We start from the raw sequence: 14,375 nt of genomic DNA, 5'->3' as shown, positions 1-14,375 counted from the left end.
TGCAATTTTCTATCCATGTGAGCGTTAGCTTTTTCGCAAACGTTGGCCGTGTAGCAGTTATATTTCAACAGAATTAAGTATTGGAGGGTAATGTGAAGTGCTATTTTCTACCCATGTAAACCATGTGAGTGTTAGCCCTATTAATGGAATTGGGCCCACACAAGGACAGGTAAAATATCTGACCAGGGTTGCGAAAACGTAATCTTCCTTTCCAGGTAATCACAAGTCGTGCACGGAAAATTATTATCCACGGGATTCAGAATGGTCACTTGTGCAGCCAAATCTTATTTTAGCACTCGTCTAAAAATAGCTTGATCTGTAAAAATGCCGTTACATAGACCTAGTATTGGAGCTGTCGGCTCCTGCTATAAGAAAGAAAATGAATTGCTCAATGAATTGTAAAATTAACAAAAAATGCATAGAGACAGTGGTTTTATGAAAGCTTCTTGAGGACTGCAACAAATTTGGAGAACGCGAGAGAAGCAAAGAAAAAAAAAGGATCTTGGTAAAATTTAACTCAAGAAACTAATATTTTAACTTTCTTAAAGCCCTCCAAATGTTTAATACTAGGATTAAGAACATGGCTCGAGTTTACGTTCTCAGCGTGCACATGAAAAATTTGAGCCAGCTTGGTGTACTGGAATTGATTCGCGGATTTGCTTTCTGTTGTTTCAAATACAAAACAGTTTCACAAAGACATTGCTAGAAGCTTACTAGAGTCGCGTGAGAACACTACCTCACATACCTGACGCGCTAACCTGCAGTACAACCACATTCTTAGCAATGTTTTCGCGTACAGACGCCTTGTATAATGGGCGTAAGAACCTGGGACTCATATCATTTTTATCCACGACTTTCACAGTTATCCGAGTGGAGATTTTTAACGCTGGTGTCCCACAGTCCTCTGCGGTCACTACTGCCGTGTAGTGAGATTTCAACTCTCGATCCAAAGATGACAGGACAGTGATCTGTCCAGTGTTGCTAATGGCGAAAACTTTAGATCCTCGGGATTGGTCTGTGCTGATTTTATACGTGACAGTGTTGCAGGTGTCAGGATCTTTGGCCTGGATAACACCGAGCAGAGCGTTGCGGACGTTATTTTCCGGTATCTTGAATTTACATGAATTATTGAGCGCGCAATCTTTGACAAAATACGGAGGCTCATTCACATCTTGGACGGCAATTGTAAGCGTTGTGCTATCCGACAAACTAGGACTTCCGCCATCTTGAACTTTGATGCCTAGAGTGTAGCTTTGCTGGACTTCATAATCCAATTCCTGGATAGTTCGAACCTCTCCTTTCATGTTGATACTGAATTTACTATCGCTATTTCCAGAGGTAATACTGTAAGTCAGCTTAGCATTCGTTCCATAATCCATGTCCGTGGCGGTAACCGTGGCAACGAGAGTGTTGGCAGGCTGCCCTTCAAGTACAGTCCCCGAGTACTGAGCACGCGCAAACGAAGGCGCGTTGTCATTAATGTCAGCGACATTGATATTCACAATTGCTCGTCCTTTATGGCATTTGTTGTGAACGTTTTGACCCAGCACTGTCAAACGATAGCTGGCCCGAGTCTCGCGATCTAGTTTCCGTGCGGTTGTAATCACTCCTGATTTCTGATCAATACTGAAGGAACTTTGGATATCACCTTCAACGATGCTATACCTGAGCCTAAACGAAGAAAAATAAAAAAAGTGAGAATCCTATAGCATATCACCAGCATGTCCTCACCCCACCCCCCTTGAAAAAAGCTGACCACTCAGGGACCTCTTGTACCCAGTGTTGCTTGTGCTTAGCCTGCGATTTCCACACGTGACGCATAATGGGTCTCGACAAACTGTCCTCTTCAGTTCGTCTTCTTAGACGCACTAAACTAGATAGTTCGTCCACACGCATCATGCGTCTTGCGCCTGCCTCCATACTATAGCTAGACGAATTTAACAGACGCAGAAAAATACGGATTATGCGTCTTATATAGTCCGTCCCGTATTTACGCTAGACGCATAACATGACAGACTCATAATTCGTCTGCGGGACGGAATACGCTTCTCCAGTCTAGTATAAAAGCGACCATCGTTGCTCAAACACTCCAAGGTCGGTACGATACATTTAGTGGCACTTCCAACTTTGCAATTCCAGAAATATTTGTCCAAACTCAGAGCAGTGACAGGAGATTAGCTCTTACGTGTAAGCATTCGATGACGCCAATCTTTGGTTGAGAACAGTAACATGTGCAAGTTGGTCCTCTATCACGTTTGCCACGTAATTGTCTTGAGTAAACAGTGCATCCCACATGGAGAGTTTAAATTTATTGCTTGCTTGTTGACCTTGCACAGCTACATACACCAGCTTCAATCAAAAGGAATATAATAATTAATCATTGGACAGCCGCCATATTGCGTCAGAAGGGGAATAGCTGGTATAGTGTTCTTGATCGACAGCTGAGTCGAGTCAGTTCGATTCAAATCGTCACAGTGGTCAATAAATCAATTGTTAAGTAAAATACACGAAGAAGAGGAGTTGCATTGAAATCAATTTTCTGTATCGTTCATCAGACCGCCTTCCTAGAGGAAAAGTGAAAAAATACACTCCCAAGTTTCTCCGAAGTCGCTCCGACGTTACGTGGAGGCACGAACGTAGAGGTTTGATAACGGCAACGCGACACAGCTAATGCCATCGAAATGAGAGTCGAACGGAGGAATTTATTAAATGGCTTTGTATCTTCTAACGCCGAATTCAACCATCTTAGTTTTGCGGATACATCTTTGCCAATAAGGACTAAGCAAAAAATAAATATTTATTTGTGTGTTTTAACGGATTTTTTACTTCGTTGGTTGTTTGAAATCCTACCTTGTTACTTGACAAAGAAAGAGATAAGTATCGAGGAGACAGGTTACTCTCATTTCTGACCGAGTTAGTATCCATGGGGCCTGGGTTGGTGCTTGTGAGCGATGCATAGAGATGGGAAATTCCTGTAAAAAAAAAAAAAGATTTATTCTCCAAAAAACACACAACAGCGCGCAGTCTTGGGTAAAATAGCGATGCTAACTGTCGGAAGCTAGTAACAGTTAAGTTTGAAAACACCAAAGTCACTTTACATGTCTAGATGTTCTTCGAGACACTATGACTGTGATCCAATACCCTTGGGGTAATAATATTAATATTTATCCATGGAATGTGACGGAAAAACTTACCTTGAATATCTCTTACTTCGACAGTTATTTTGTTATTTGCCACGGTTGTAAACTTTGTTCTGAAATATTTGAAAGTATCGCTTTCCACTGTTGTAATGGTGTCGTCGCAAGATGAAACTGAAGCACCCTCTAACATGAAGAGGAAAGTATTTGATTTAGTACAACGACCTGGACCAACATCACCCAAAAGTAGAATTCACCCAACTTGGCCTAGTCCCCAGCGTCAGAATAGTGTCTATTTTTAAACCAAGTTTTGCTGGAAAACAAACAATGGACCAAATCTGCTAACTCAATGTTGTAGCCAATTTAAAACGTTTCGTTCCAGGCATTTTCACGTCATTTAATTGTGAATACTGCATTGTAATGCAAATACAATACGCAATGAACTTAACCCCGGGAGATTTCAATGGGGCACAACATTGAGTTAGCCAATTTGGTCTACTGTTATTTTCCCGCAAAACGTGGTCTAAAAATAAACACTTCTATGACGCTGATGGGGGCAAATCTCATACCAGATTCTTACTTTTAGGTAATGGACTCTTGTCTAGACTTTAATCAATTGCTGTGGCTCATTCTTAGCCATTTAATACTCCCTTCTTCACAAACCTCTAACTGCTCAGTGTAGAAAGGCACTCGATTCGATTTCCGGTACTGCAGTATCCACATTGCGATTGGTTGTTGCTAAGCATTGATACGAAAAAGGTTATTCAAGGTTACGCCAATCATAAATTGGTCAATGACAGAAAATCATGAAAGTAGTATCTATAGATTTTGACAACAAATAATCCCCTACTACCAAGACTTTTCTTCGATTTGATGCTTGCACCATTTTTTTATTGAGCAGTGTCGTGCGAGCAACCGAAAGTCTTCGATGACGAAGAATAAGCGGTAACCTTGATATGAACAACTTGGTCATAGCTGGTTTCTGTGACCGGGGGTGGGGGGGGGGGGGGGAGATGCTCCTTCATATGGGCTATATAGGTATGTACTGCCCAAAAGGGTATGCTTTATTAGCCGTTTTGGTCTGAAATAGGGTATCGATTTTGACCATTTTGATCTGAAATAAGGTATGGTTTGTTCACTCAAGTCTTGAATTGGGTATGTTTTATTAGAAGAAGCTCCTTCTTCATCATTAAACGATAAGACCATCAACAAAAGCTCTTCTCAAATTGTTACGCCAACCATGCAACAGCTGAAATAGGTCTGAAATAGGGTATCAAATTTTAGGTCAGCTCCGAAATAGGGTAGGAAAAATAGTACATTTTGGTCTGAAATAGGTTAAGGGTTTTAGGAAGCGGTCCGCACACCCCCACCGAACTTTTCTGGGAGTAACCCCCCTAGTATCCTATTATCCCCCCCCCCCCCCCCCCCACTATTATCAAAAACATAATAGGCAAAACAAAATGACGAAATATGATGCTATGGGCAGCCTGTACTCTAATCTTCAATTTGACCGAATTCTGGTTAAAATGTCACAAACTTATTAAGCTTTCCGGGTCACTGGGTCTTGTATTTATTGATTGGCTTGCGTGGAGGGCGAAGAAACACGACAAGGATAACTTGTAAATACAACATGTACGTACTGGATTTGAACGATTATTGTTAAGAACAGCACATGGACAAAAAAGCACGTCACACGGCATCAGGGGTCCATACCACAAAGGCCTTAGGGGCACTATACATAAATTATCATATTTGTCAACAGTATTGATAAGGAAGTCAAAGATTACGGTACACTTACCATCGCAAGACACAGCACTTAGCTTATCAACCCAGCCTGCCAAGTCATCAAAGCTGCCCAAACGAAACACGTGCGTACTATCAGGATCGGTTGCCATGGTGTTGAGCTCACGTGGATTAACATAGCTACCCACACCGATAGAAAATATATTGACGCCTTTGTCTCGGAGCTTTTTTGCCGGTTCTGTCACAGACCGACCAGTGGAGTAACCATCAGTAACAATGACAGTCACTTTTGGAATTGATGTATCTGGACGCATCCCCTTCAGGAGTAGAGAAAGTAAACCAGATTAGATGACATGAATGGAATGTGGCTATAGGTGTATCAAGAAGAAGAAGTGTCTTCGAGAGAGAGACGGGTGAGACAGAAAAACTTTCGCCTACATATTTATAAAAAGAATGCAGCGAGAAAAAGGACCTCCGGCCTTATGCTGCTGAAATTCCTCGAATAAACTGAAATTTGTGCGATTTGTTTTTGTAAGGTCGAAATTAAACCACGTGTTCCGTTGAGTACTATCGCGGGCTTTCCTTAAGTGTGTTTATTTCACGGGATACGTTTCCCTGTTGACCTGGGAATAGCAGTGAAGACGTTACTGATGTCTTAAGCTAAATTTTCAGTACTCAAAGAACTGTGAACAAATAGAGATTGAATTCACTTAGTAACTAAAACTAGCTTAGAAAAGTGGTGACATGTACACACACTCTTTCCTGGGTTGGTTGTCCATGAGTAATTCTACTAATGCGTTTTTTATCTGCATTGTCGGCAGTTAAAAGCGATACTTTTTTTTTAAGGGATGTTTTAGGGGTGGAAGTGCCCAAAAGTCGCATTCAATAACGTCTAAGGATAACTCACTTGTGATTTGACAAAAATGTTCCTGCGCACATAGTCCAAAGCGTCAGCGGTATAGGTCCATCCTCCTCGGTACGATATCTTACTAACTGCACTCTTGATTGAGGACTTCGTGTGATGTGCTTTCAAGTTAAACTCCAATTGGGTATAGGTGGAATACGTGACAACAGCAACGTGAGTCCCGGATGGGCCAATGTTAAAAAAGTCAACTACATCTTTGACAAAGTTCTTCATTAGACCAAAATTGTAACTCCCCACACTGCCTGAGCTATCCAGGATAAAGGTTAAATCGACAGACGTCTGACAAACTGAAAAATATTGGAAAACAACTATGAAAATGACCTAAAAAGCATACTGCAGTAAGGCTGATTGAACGGCGAGAGAATATATAAGGCCAATAGTTCGAAAGGCACTAGGCTATGCTGAGACGTTAAAATATACATGGGCTATTGACCAAGCGTAAGGTCAAGATGGCTGGATATTGGCCAAGTTGCTCTTTGATCTTGCGGGACCAAGCAAGAAATCCCGAGCGGGCAGTGTAGCTCCATCTTGCCCGCTTGGGTAAAGCCAATCACAACGCGGGATTTGGTTCATCTTACCCGCGCTCACGAAGCTTGTCATATAATAACAATTATAAATGATCATAGCTTGTAATGTCATACAATGAATTAAGAATAGGAATTGAACGGACTGAAAGTGCTACTATGATAAAAAAAAAATCATTTCCTTTTTTTCTTCAGATTTTGAAAGTGTGATTGCTTAACAAATGACTGGCAAAAGTTTGCGCTTTTATTTTTATCCAAAGGTTGTTTACTTTGATTGTAAGTTTTGGATTTCACGGTGCGCAAATGCTCACGTTTCAAACTGACCGACTGGACCTCAGAGGGTTGGTTCTAGGGAAAAGCGACGTCATTTACTCACTAGCTTAAAATTTTATCGTGTAAATGCACCTTAGTATCAAGAGAAAATGAGGGGACAGAGAGGGAGGCTCAAGGCGTTGGCCGGGATATGCTATGTCCACGAAAGTTATTTTTAGACGAGCGGAAGTCTGTCTTCTGAGACGTCCGCATGCAGTCTTGCCTCGCTCTCAGGTTCTTAGTGAAAAGAGAAAATGATGGTGCACGTGGAAGGCTGATGAATATATATTTTCTTTCAAACATCGGACCGAGTTTGGCCTGCATGCGGACGTCTCGGAAAACTTCCGCTCGTCTAAAAATAACCTTCGTGGACATGACATATCCCAAGGGCTGGACCGGGAGCCTCCTTCTCTGTCCCCTCATTTTCTCTTGTTAGTATATATGAAAAACAAGAGTTTAAAAGTCTGAAATCTCGAACCCCCCGTACTGCGTATTAATTTAGCCGCGCACACATGCATTGCATTCTTAAACTAAGGAGTCTTTGACATCATTTTCTCCTTGATCCAGTTCTCTCAAGATTTTAAAGTTAGTAATGGCCGGCGGACCATAAATCGGACAATTCCAGTTAAAATAACAGGTGTCTTTTTTAAATCAAGCTAAAAAGGCTAAAACTTTGGTCACTTAGTGTTAGTTAATATAGTTTTGAAATCCAAAGAAAAATAAAAATTGATTTTTTGGTCATAGTAGCACTTAAACGGATGCGATACAATAACAATAGGAACAGTAAAAACGGAAATTGCTTTGTATCTCTCGCATATATCTTGATGCTACTCAAACGTATCTATATATTACAACTCATATTTACCATCGCGAATGACGCTTGCGTGAATATAAGAGCTGCTTGCGTAATAAACCCAGTCAAACCCTGCCTTAACAGCCAATCCTGCCAAGGTGCCGAGCTTGGACGAATCTCCATCAGACGTCTGGAGACGAAGGGCGCGCCCTGCAGATTAAAACAAAAAAAGAAACACGAAAAATGGAATAAAATTGGAAATAGGCCTTTTTCGATGTATTAAAATTGATCTTAAAAGAGGGATGATATGAAAATATTTTTCACATTCATTCCAACGTGTTTCTATTGTTTGTGTCCTCACTGCCTCACTGTCAAGCTGACTATTTGATTTGTGGAAGCAGTGTGGTCCAGTGGTTAGGGCGAATTCAAATCCCGTTCTAACCTCTCACTTGGATTTTTTTCCGGTTGTCCCGGATTCAACTCCACCACGCTTCGTAAATAGCCAACTGGTTCCCGCCAGTTGGGGTTCTTAATAATTTTTCGGTTGAGTTTGAATTGTTACTTTCACCTTGTTGACAGTGGAGTGCCTGTAAACTAGCTTGATAGCTAAGTGTACTTCCACTATAAAGAAAGCATTATTATTTATTATTATTATTTATTGACATTTCACCCTCGTTCCCAGGGCGAGCGGGACCTACTCCCGGGAACTAGGTTAGTCATGATTTTTAATCCTGAATCTTCGAAAATGATTTTCGCACTAATTAAATCATTTCTCCAGTAATGAAAAAAAAAAAAAAAAAAAAAAGAACTTATGACGTTCAGACATAGGTTTGATGCTCCTCTGGTTGGAAAACTCTTTTTCTTCAGCTCAACAACTCATGCCCGGAAGAGGCATATTTTGTGTCACGACGCTTTCAAAAAAAGAAACTTTACCGCGAAACGTACCAGCCAATCATAAGCCTTTCAGAATAAATTACGGTATTAACCCATTGGGGTCACTTCGTTCAAAAGTAGTTTGATCCTTGTACATACAGTAATATGGGAGATGTACGCTACATCTAGGATGTTTTTTAACTTTAGTAGAAATTAGAGTAAGTTACGTGCCCCCCCCCAAAAAAAATTAGACTGCAAAACAGTCGGTTTTCGAATTCTCGCGCGCTTCACGCGAGCCTCACACGCACGTACGTGGGAGGCTCGTCTCTCCCCAGTCTCACTCTTCGTCTCACCCTCGCTCCAGACCTTTCGTTTGAAAAGACGCATAGTATGGCTGTTTGGCAGTCTAGGAGAAAGAAAAGTTGGGAATTATTTATATAAACTTCCACATTTCAAGTACCGTTTCTAAAGCAATTCTTTTTGCATGGGTCGACGCATTTTCAGAGCATAATATAAAAAAAATTGTTTTCCTTTGCGCCATTGAAGAATGCGTTCTATTCGAGGCTCAAGTGGAGAAAAATTGACACTTAAACCGGATTATAAACTTGCTGACATGAACTTTGGCTCTCTTCTCAGTAGGACACGCACAATAGAAGTAATCGACATTAAATCGGATAGTTTCCCATTGACAGATACTGAACAATCAAATTTATTGAATTACAAGATCGTAGTGCCAGACGCAGCTACTTGAGGCGCATCCAACTAAATTTGCCAATTTATGGAACATGTATTCAGCAAAAAAAAACTCCATCATAGAAAAAAATAACCAGTGATTTGTTGAGGAAAGAGACTCAACTTTCCGATCTGTTACAGGAAATTTTCAGTTAGGAACTCGAGTACCTCGTTGAAAACAAAATATGAGGAAGTATGATCTTGACCAATGCTTTTACAAGTTTTTTATCAAATCGTTCAAAAAAGTCAACACTACTTACGATCATTTATCGCTGCAGACTTTTTTTTTATGTTCAATGAACAGAGAATTTATTGATGCATCAGGGTATTATAGGGTGTTTTGTGAAGATCTTTTTGCACACAAACCGAACGTGCTTTTATTTATTAATAATATGCATGCAAGAATTTCAGCGTGTTGATTGACTGAGAGCGTGTCAATTAATTCCAAACAGAATGCAGAAAAGAGAATTAGAAAAGATAGTTGAAATATATGTAGTGGAGTAAAGTTGAAAATTTTGCATGTATTTTATCAGGGGCACCCAACGAGAATATAGTTCAAATCCACTTAAACATAGCATTGTTGAACGTTTTTTGGTATTTAACGGTAGATATGGGCATATTTTTATCCCCTAAAAATTTCTCATCTGTTCGGATTTCCTAGCTGAAAGTCTAGTGATCCGAAAATTATAGGGATCAAAACTTACCTATTCGAAAATTTCAGCCAGAAAAAAGGCTCCCGAAAATTCTAGGTGACCTTTTTAGGGTAAAAATCCGTTAAAAATAAGCAATTATACCAGTTTTTAGATGTTCGAAAATCCTAGGACAGGTAGGCAAGCAAGAAATTTTACAGGAAATGTTCCGAAAATTCTAGATCTCAAAGCGTCTTCCGAACAGATATTTACCGAAAATTGACGTTGGGTGCCCCTGTTTTATTAATAGTAATCACATGGCTGACTTTCATTTGCGATTTGAAAGAAGTAATTTTTTTCAAAGACGAACAAAGACAGGGAGCGCGTAGGGTGTTTGCAATTTGTAGTCTTTGAAAAAAAGGACTAGTGCTTATTTATTCCAAATTGCACTCGAAATCATGTGGAATACCTACACTTGTGTAACAAAATTGACAAAGAACGGTAATCAATACACTTATTGTTCTACTAGGTACAAAATAATATAATTCTTTCGGCATGAAGTTTTCCGGTCAGTGTTTGAAGCAGCAATGTTAATTGTTTCTTCTAGGCGCTGTTGGAAATTGCGTTTCTCAAGTTCTCCTTTAATGACCTCTTTAACCTTTTCAAGTAGGTTGAAAATTAAATTGTGAAATCTGATATAAGTATACTGCCCACAAATTCTGGAACCTCTTTAAATGGAGAATTTATCAAACGCATTATGGATAGAATAAATATAGTTTAGATCACCAGGCACGTATGTTTCAAGAAACACTGCATGTGTCAAAGAAAATCAAAGACCAATAATCACATAGCTTTGATGTGAACTAGTGTTAAAACAAGGTCCGATTTTTTGTCTGTGTTTCAAATCCTTACAATAAATATTTATTGGCAAGTTATTTAATGTATATTGCCCAGAATTATTTTTCAAGAATACAGTTGTTTTCCTTACATGATTTAGCAAAGTATGATCTCTTTGAATTGACAATTACAGTACTTTGTTTAAAGACGAAAAAAATGGATGTGGCTTACCTTCGTAGTGCAGGAGTTTTTGAGTCTTGACTGGCAACTGGTCTGTCCAACCAAGAATCACTCTCAATCGTACGTTGTTCCAGTAGCTTTGTACTCTTGAAGCCAAGACATCAACTTTACTTTTTGCTCGTGCCGTCATACGCCGACAATCATCATTGGCAAAATCGATTCCATTGTTGGTGTTTCGCACCAGGATTTTCCTGAAACGTGCCGAGTTTCTCCTGATAATGTCTCTAATGTTTCCACACGTGGCGATCTCTGCGTCGTCTGGAACTCGTTGGCCAAAGCGGACTGAACGAAGCTTTGCGGCGTAAGAACATTCTTGTCCAACGAGAACCAGAAGCAAGACTTCGAAGGCAAGCTTATGAAACGTTGCCATGTCTTCGAAGAAAGTAAACAATAACTAGTGCGGTTTTTCTTTAGCAATTTCAACGCGTTCTTTCTGCTGGAGAAAAGTGAAATAAATGGAGTATACAAATTATGACTGAAATAGGCCAAAGAGACTTCGTTTGATCAAGGGGAAATTTTCCAAGCCGTGAACACAACTTCTATAGGCTCTGCCCCCTACTTGAAAGATTATATATACGAGATCGTGACAAGATCATCTGGTCGATCAAGTATTGGGTTTCACCGAGACACCTTTCCTACCTTAATTAGGACAATGCCCTTCCGCTGGCGAGAAATCAAAAGAGGTTTATGCGGTTAAAGCTCTCTGCTTTAAAACTGGGAAACCACAATGACTGAGATCATCACAAATCCATCGATGTTTACCACACTTGCGTTAGAAAAAATATCTTTTCCGAAAAATTATTCAAGTCTTCTCTATATATGGCTCTACGAACTCTTTCACACTAGTCTCGTGAGCAATAAGTTGTGACGCCCCCAAAACTGGTTGTATTTCAACCTACGCAAATGCAACAACGAGCTAATTTTAAACTCTATGTAGATTTAACCCAGCCCATTAGAATAGGAAAGCCAAAAACTAAAAGATCTGGTTAATGTGCTGTAAGCAAAGTATCGTAAGCCAAGAAAAATCATACAATTTGGAATAAAAGATACAAGGACTCAAAGAGACCCAGAGGTCTGTCTTCCCCAGGCCACAAGAAGCGAGACGATATTTTCTCCTAATATGGTTTCGGTTTCTTGGCATATTTTCGCAGCGTTACCATTACACCTTTCTTTCATCTGTTCTTTCTTATGGTGACCTACATTATTAACTTATAATTGCCTCTACCTGTGTTTAAGGACATTTATAATACCGACTCAAAGCCTTTGTTCAAATCTATGGAGAAAAAAAGCTATGAATACTTTCTGTTCTTCGCTCGACCTGAATAATGTATTTAAATCTGTAAATAGCCTGCTTAGAAAGCGCAGAGTTCCGCCATTTTTTCCGCATTCTGGTCACTCGCGGAATATTTCTTCGGAACTCCTCGTTCCTAAGGTAACTAATCGCGTCCTCCCCACTTGTCGTGACTAATGACTAGACGAAATTTTAGACCAAGAGTTGTTGAGTGACATGTTACTTAAAATCACCTAGCTGTTGACCCAAACAAAATTGCATCCAAACTACCGTTCAAGTCCAACGATTTCCGAACTCCAAAATGCCCATTGTATATGATTTGTATTGACCTCTAAAAATTTCTCGGGTTACTTTCTTCTTTTCAACCGAGTAAAAGTTCCTCTTCTTCTTCGTTCTTTCAATAAATGACGTATTCCCTACGTATCCTACACTTTCTTTTCCGGCGAGACATTTGGGCAATGAGAAGACTATCCTGTAGAATAATGGGAGAGTCCGTGTAGTCATAAACAAGGTTTAACAAACAAACAAACACAACCGAATCACCGCGAAAACACAGCGAACCATAATAATAATAATAATAATAATAATAATAATAGTAACATTTCAAGTTATACCGCACATTTATTTCAACTAGTTTTCAAATGCGCTTTACAATAACAGAGCAATATATTACCAGTATATAAAATAAACACGAGTGAGTAATTATCTAGTCTATGAATTACAATACTATATCAGAAAAAGCTTTTTTAAAAGATGAGTCGTCAAATTACGTTTAAAAACTTTAAAATCGGAAGTGCATCTAAGATCTAACGGAATTAATTGGAACTAATTGCATTTAAACTTGACACGAAATTAAAATACAATAGATGACGTTCGCGCCCCCTTAGCTCAAATCAAGATTGAAACGAGCTACATTTAGGCTCAGCGAGTAATAACCTAACATAATTAGGAAAATAGTTATGGAAGATATCACTTGTAAATGTTCAAATTTTCCAGCTTTGATTCTCTAAATGATCAACACTGAACATCAGTTTCTCATAAAAAAATTAGCTTACTTTGTAGGATCCCGATTTTAGGAGGGAACTAAAGAATAAAGAATACGTAGTTGTTTACTGCGGCGACTTTGAATTTCAAATTCACTGTCTCACGAAGAAGAACCAGCGATAAGGTTTGAAAAGAAAATGGAGAACTAACTTAAGTTCATATCTCAGATCAGTTTTATGCCGTTTGAAACCCTTTTTAGTCCTGGTCACTGGTCGCCAAAAGAGAAACATACTTCTCTTGTTTTCTTTTTTTCTTCGTTGTTGTTCAGTTGTTGCTTTATTTTAACGAGGAATGGCAATAAGGAGATGTTGTTGTTGTTGTTGTTGTTAAATCATACAAAGTTAAAGGGGTTATGTCACGTCACGGTGTTTAAGGGAAATTAGCTAATCACGAGTTTAAAACTCAAAAATGATACTGTGGGATCCCTTTTCTGATACAATTATTGTTACATCACAAACAAGATGATTCTGAGCAAAAAAGAACCTCTATCCAGGCGATTTGCCATAAACTTGAAAAACGTCTGGCCGACTTTTCTCAAGATTACCCAAATGCAATCCGTTTCAATCTTGTCCATTTGTGTCCATCTGTACTTCTCTTTCCTTTTGCTATATTTCGTTTATGTTGTTCAACAGTTTTAAGCGGTTATAGCAATGTTTATTTCTACTTTTCAGTTGGGCATTTTGGGTGTCATGAAATTACATCATTTTGCGTGACATATTCCCTTTAATTAACCTCTTCTCATTTCGTGGAGAATATTGTTACTATTTGTTTGTCAATCTATTTATTTTCCGTGGATTCTAAAACTCTTCCTAAAATAGACTTGGGCGCCACTTACGTTACATTTAAATGCACCGTCATAAGAAAAGCACAGACAAGGAGCGTAAACAATAAGATATTATACATTGGGGAAATTTTATCCCTTTCGAGTGGATTACACTTAACAAGTTTACTTGTCTCGCCTAGTCTGCTGACGCACAAAGTACTGCAGTCGATTTCCGCCGCTCTCCCCAGTTCGGGTATCCTGCTGGCTCACTCTCGAAACAGCGGCTGGTAATCGAGCCTTGTCAATCTTGTGCCGCCAAGAAGAAAGGGGGGAGTGGGGGGTTTGTGGATATCGAGCAGAATGTGTAGTGTCACGAATGTGTTTTAATCACTGCGTAAAGTGACCGCTCTTTCGCTTTTCATAGGGTCACACCTTACACAAACGAAAAAGAAGTGAAATTCCTTGTCCGTCACTCAAGCTTAAAGCCTTTCGATCTTAGATCCTTTTTGATTGGCTTAAAGACTAAGATCTG

At 39.4% G+C, this 14,375-nt stretch overlaps 1 protein-coding gene across 1 annotated transcript in view; it reads right to left on the bottom strand.

Moving 5' to 3' along the window:
* LOC138010524 (protocadherin Fat 4-like) overlaps positions 1 to 11,289 on the bottom strand; it is a 45,223-nt gene extending 33,934 nt beyond the window's left edge. The window contains exons 1-8 of the mRNA XM_068857506.1: positions 10,737 to 11,289; positions 7,507 to 7,644; positions 5,788 to 6,092; positions 4,936 to 5,197; positions 3,195 to 3,323; positions 2,851 to 2,972; positions 2,186 to 2,349; positions 746 to 1,671 (exon numbers count right to left, since the gene is read on the bottom strand). Of these exons, the coding sequence (XP_068713607.1) occupies positions 746 to 1,671; positions 2,186 to 2,349; positions 2,851 to 2,972; positions 3,195 to 3,323; positions 4,936 to 5,197; positions 5,788 to 6,092; positions 7,507 to 7,644; positions 10,737 to 11,115 (2,425 nt within the window). The 5' untranslated portion in view covers positions 11,116 to 11,289. The remainder of the gene's footprint in view (positions 1 to 745; positions 1,672 to 2,185; positions 2,350 to 2,850; positions 2,973 to 3,194; positions 3,324 to 4,935; positions 5,198 to 5,787; positions 6,093 to 7,506; positions 7,645 to 10,736) is intronic.
* Positions 11,290 to 14,375: the final 3,086 nt, after the last annotated feature.

This window comes from Montipora foliosa, chromosome 7 (genome assembly GCF_036669935.1).
Source record: "Montipora foliosa isolate CH-2021 chromosome 7, ASM3666993v2, whole genome shotgun sequence".
Taxonomy (NCBI): domain Eukaryota; kingdom Metazoa; phylum Cnidaria; class Anthozoa; order Scleractinia; family Acroporidae; genus Montipora; species Montipora foliosa.
Note: the sequence above shows the minus strand (reverse complement) of the source record. Positions and strands in the feature narration are given on the sequence as shown.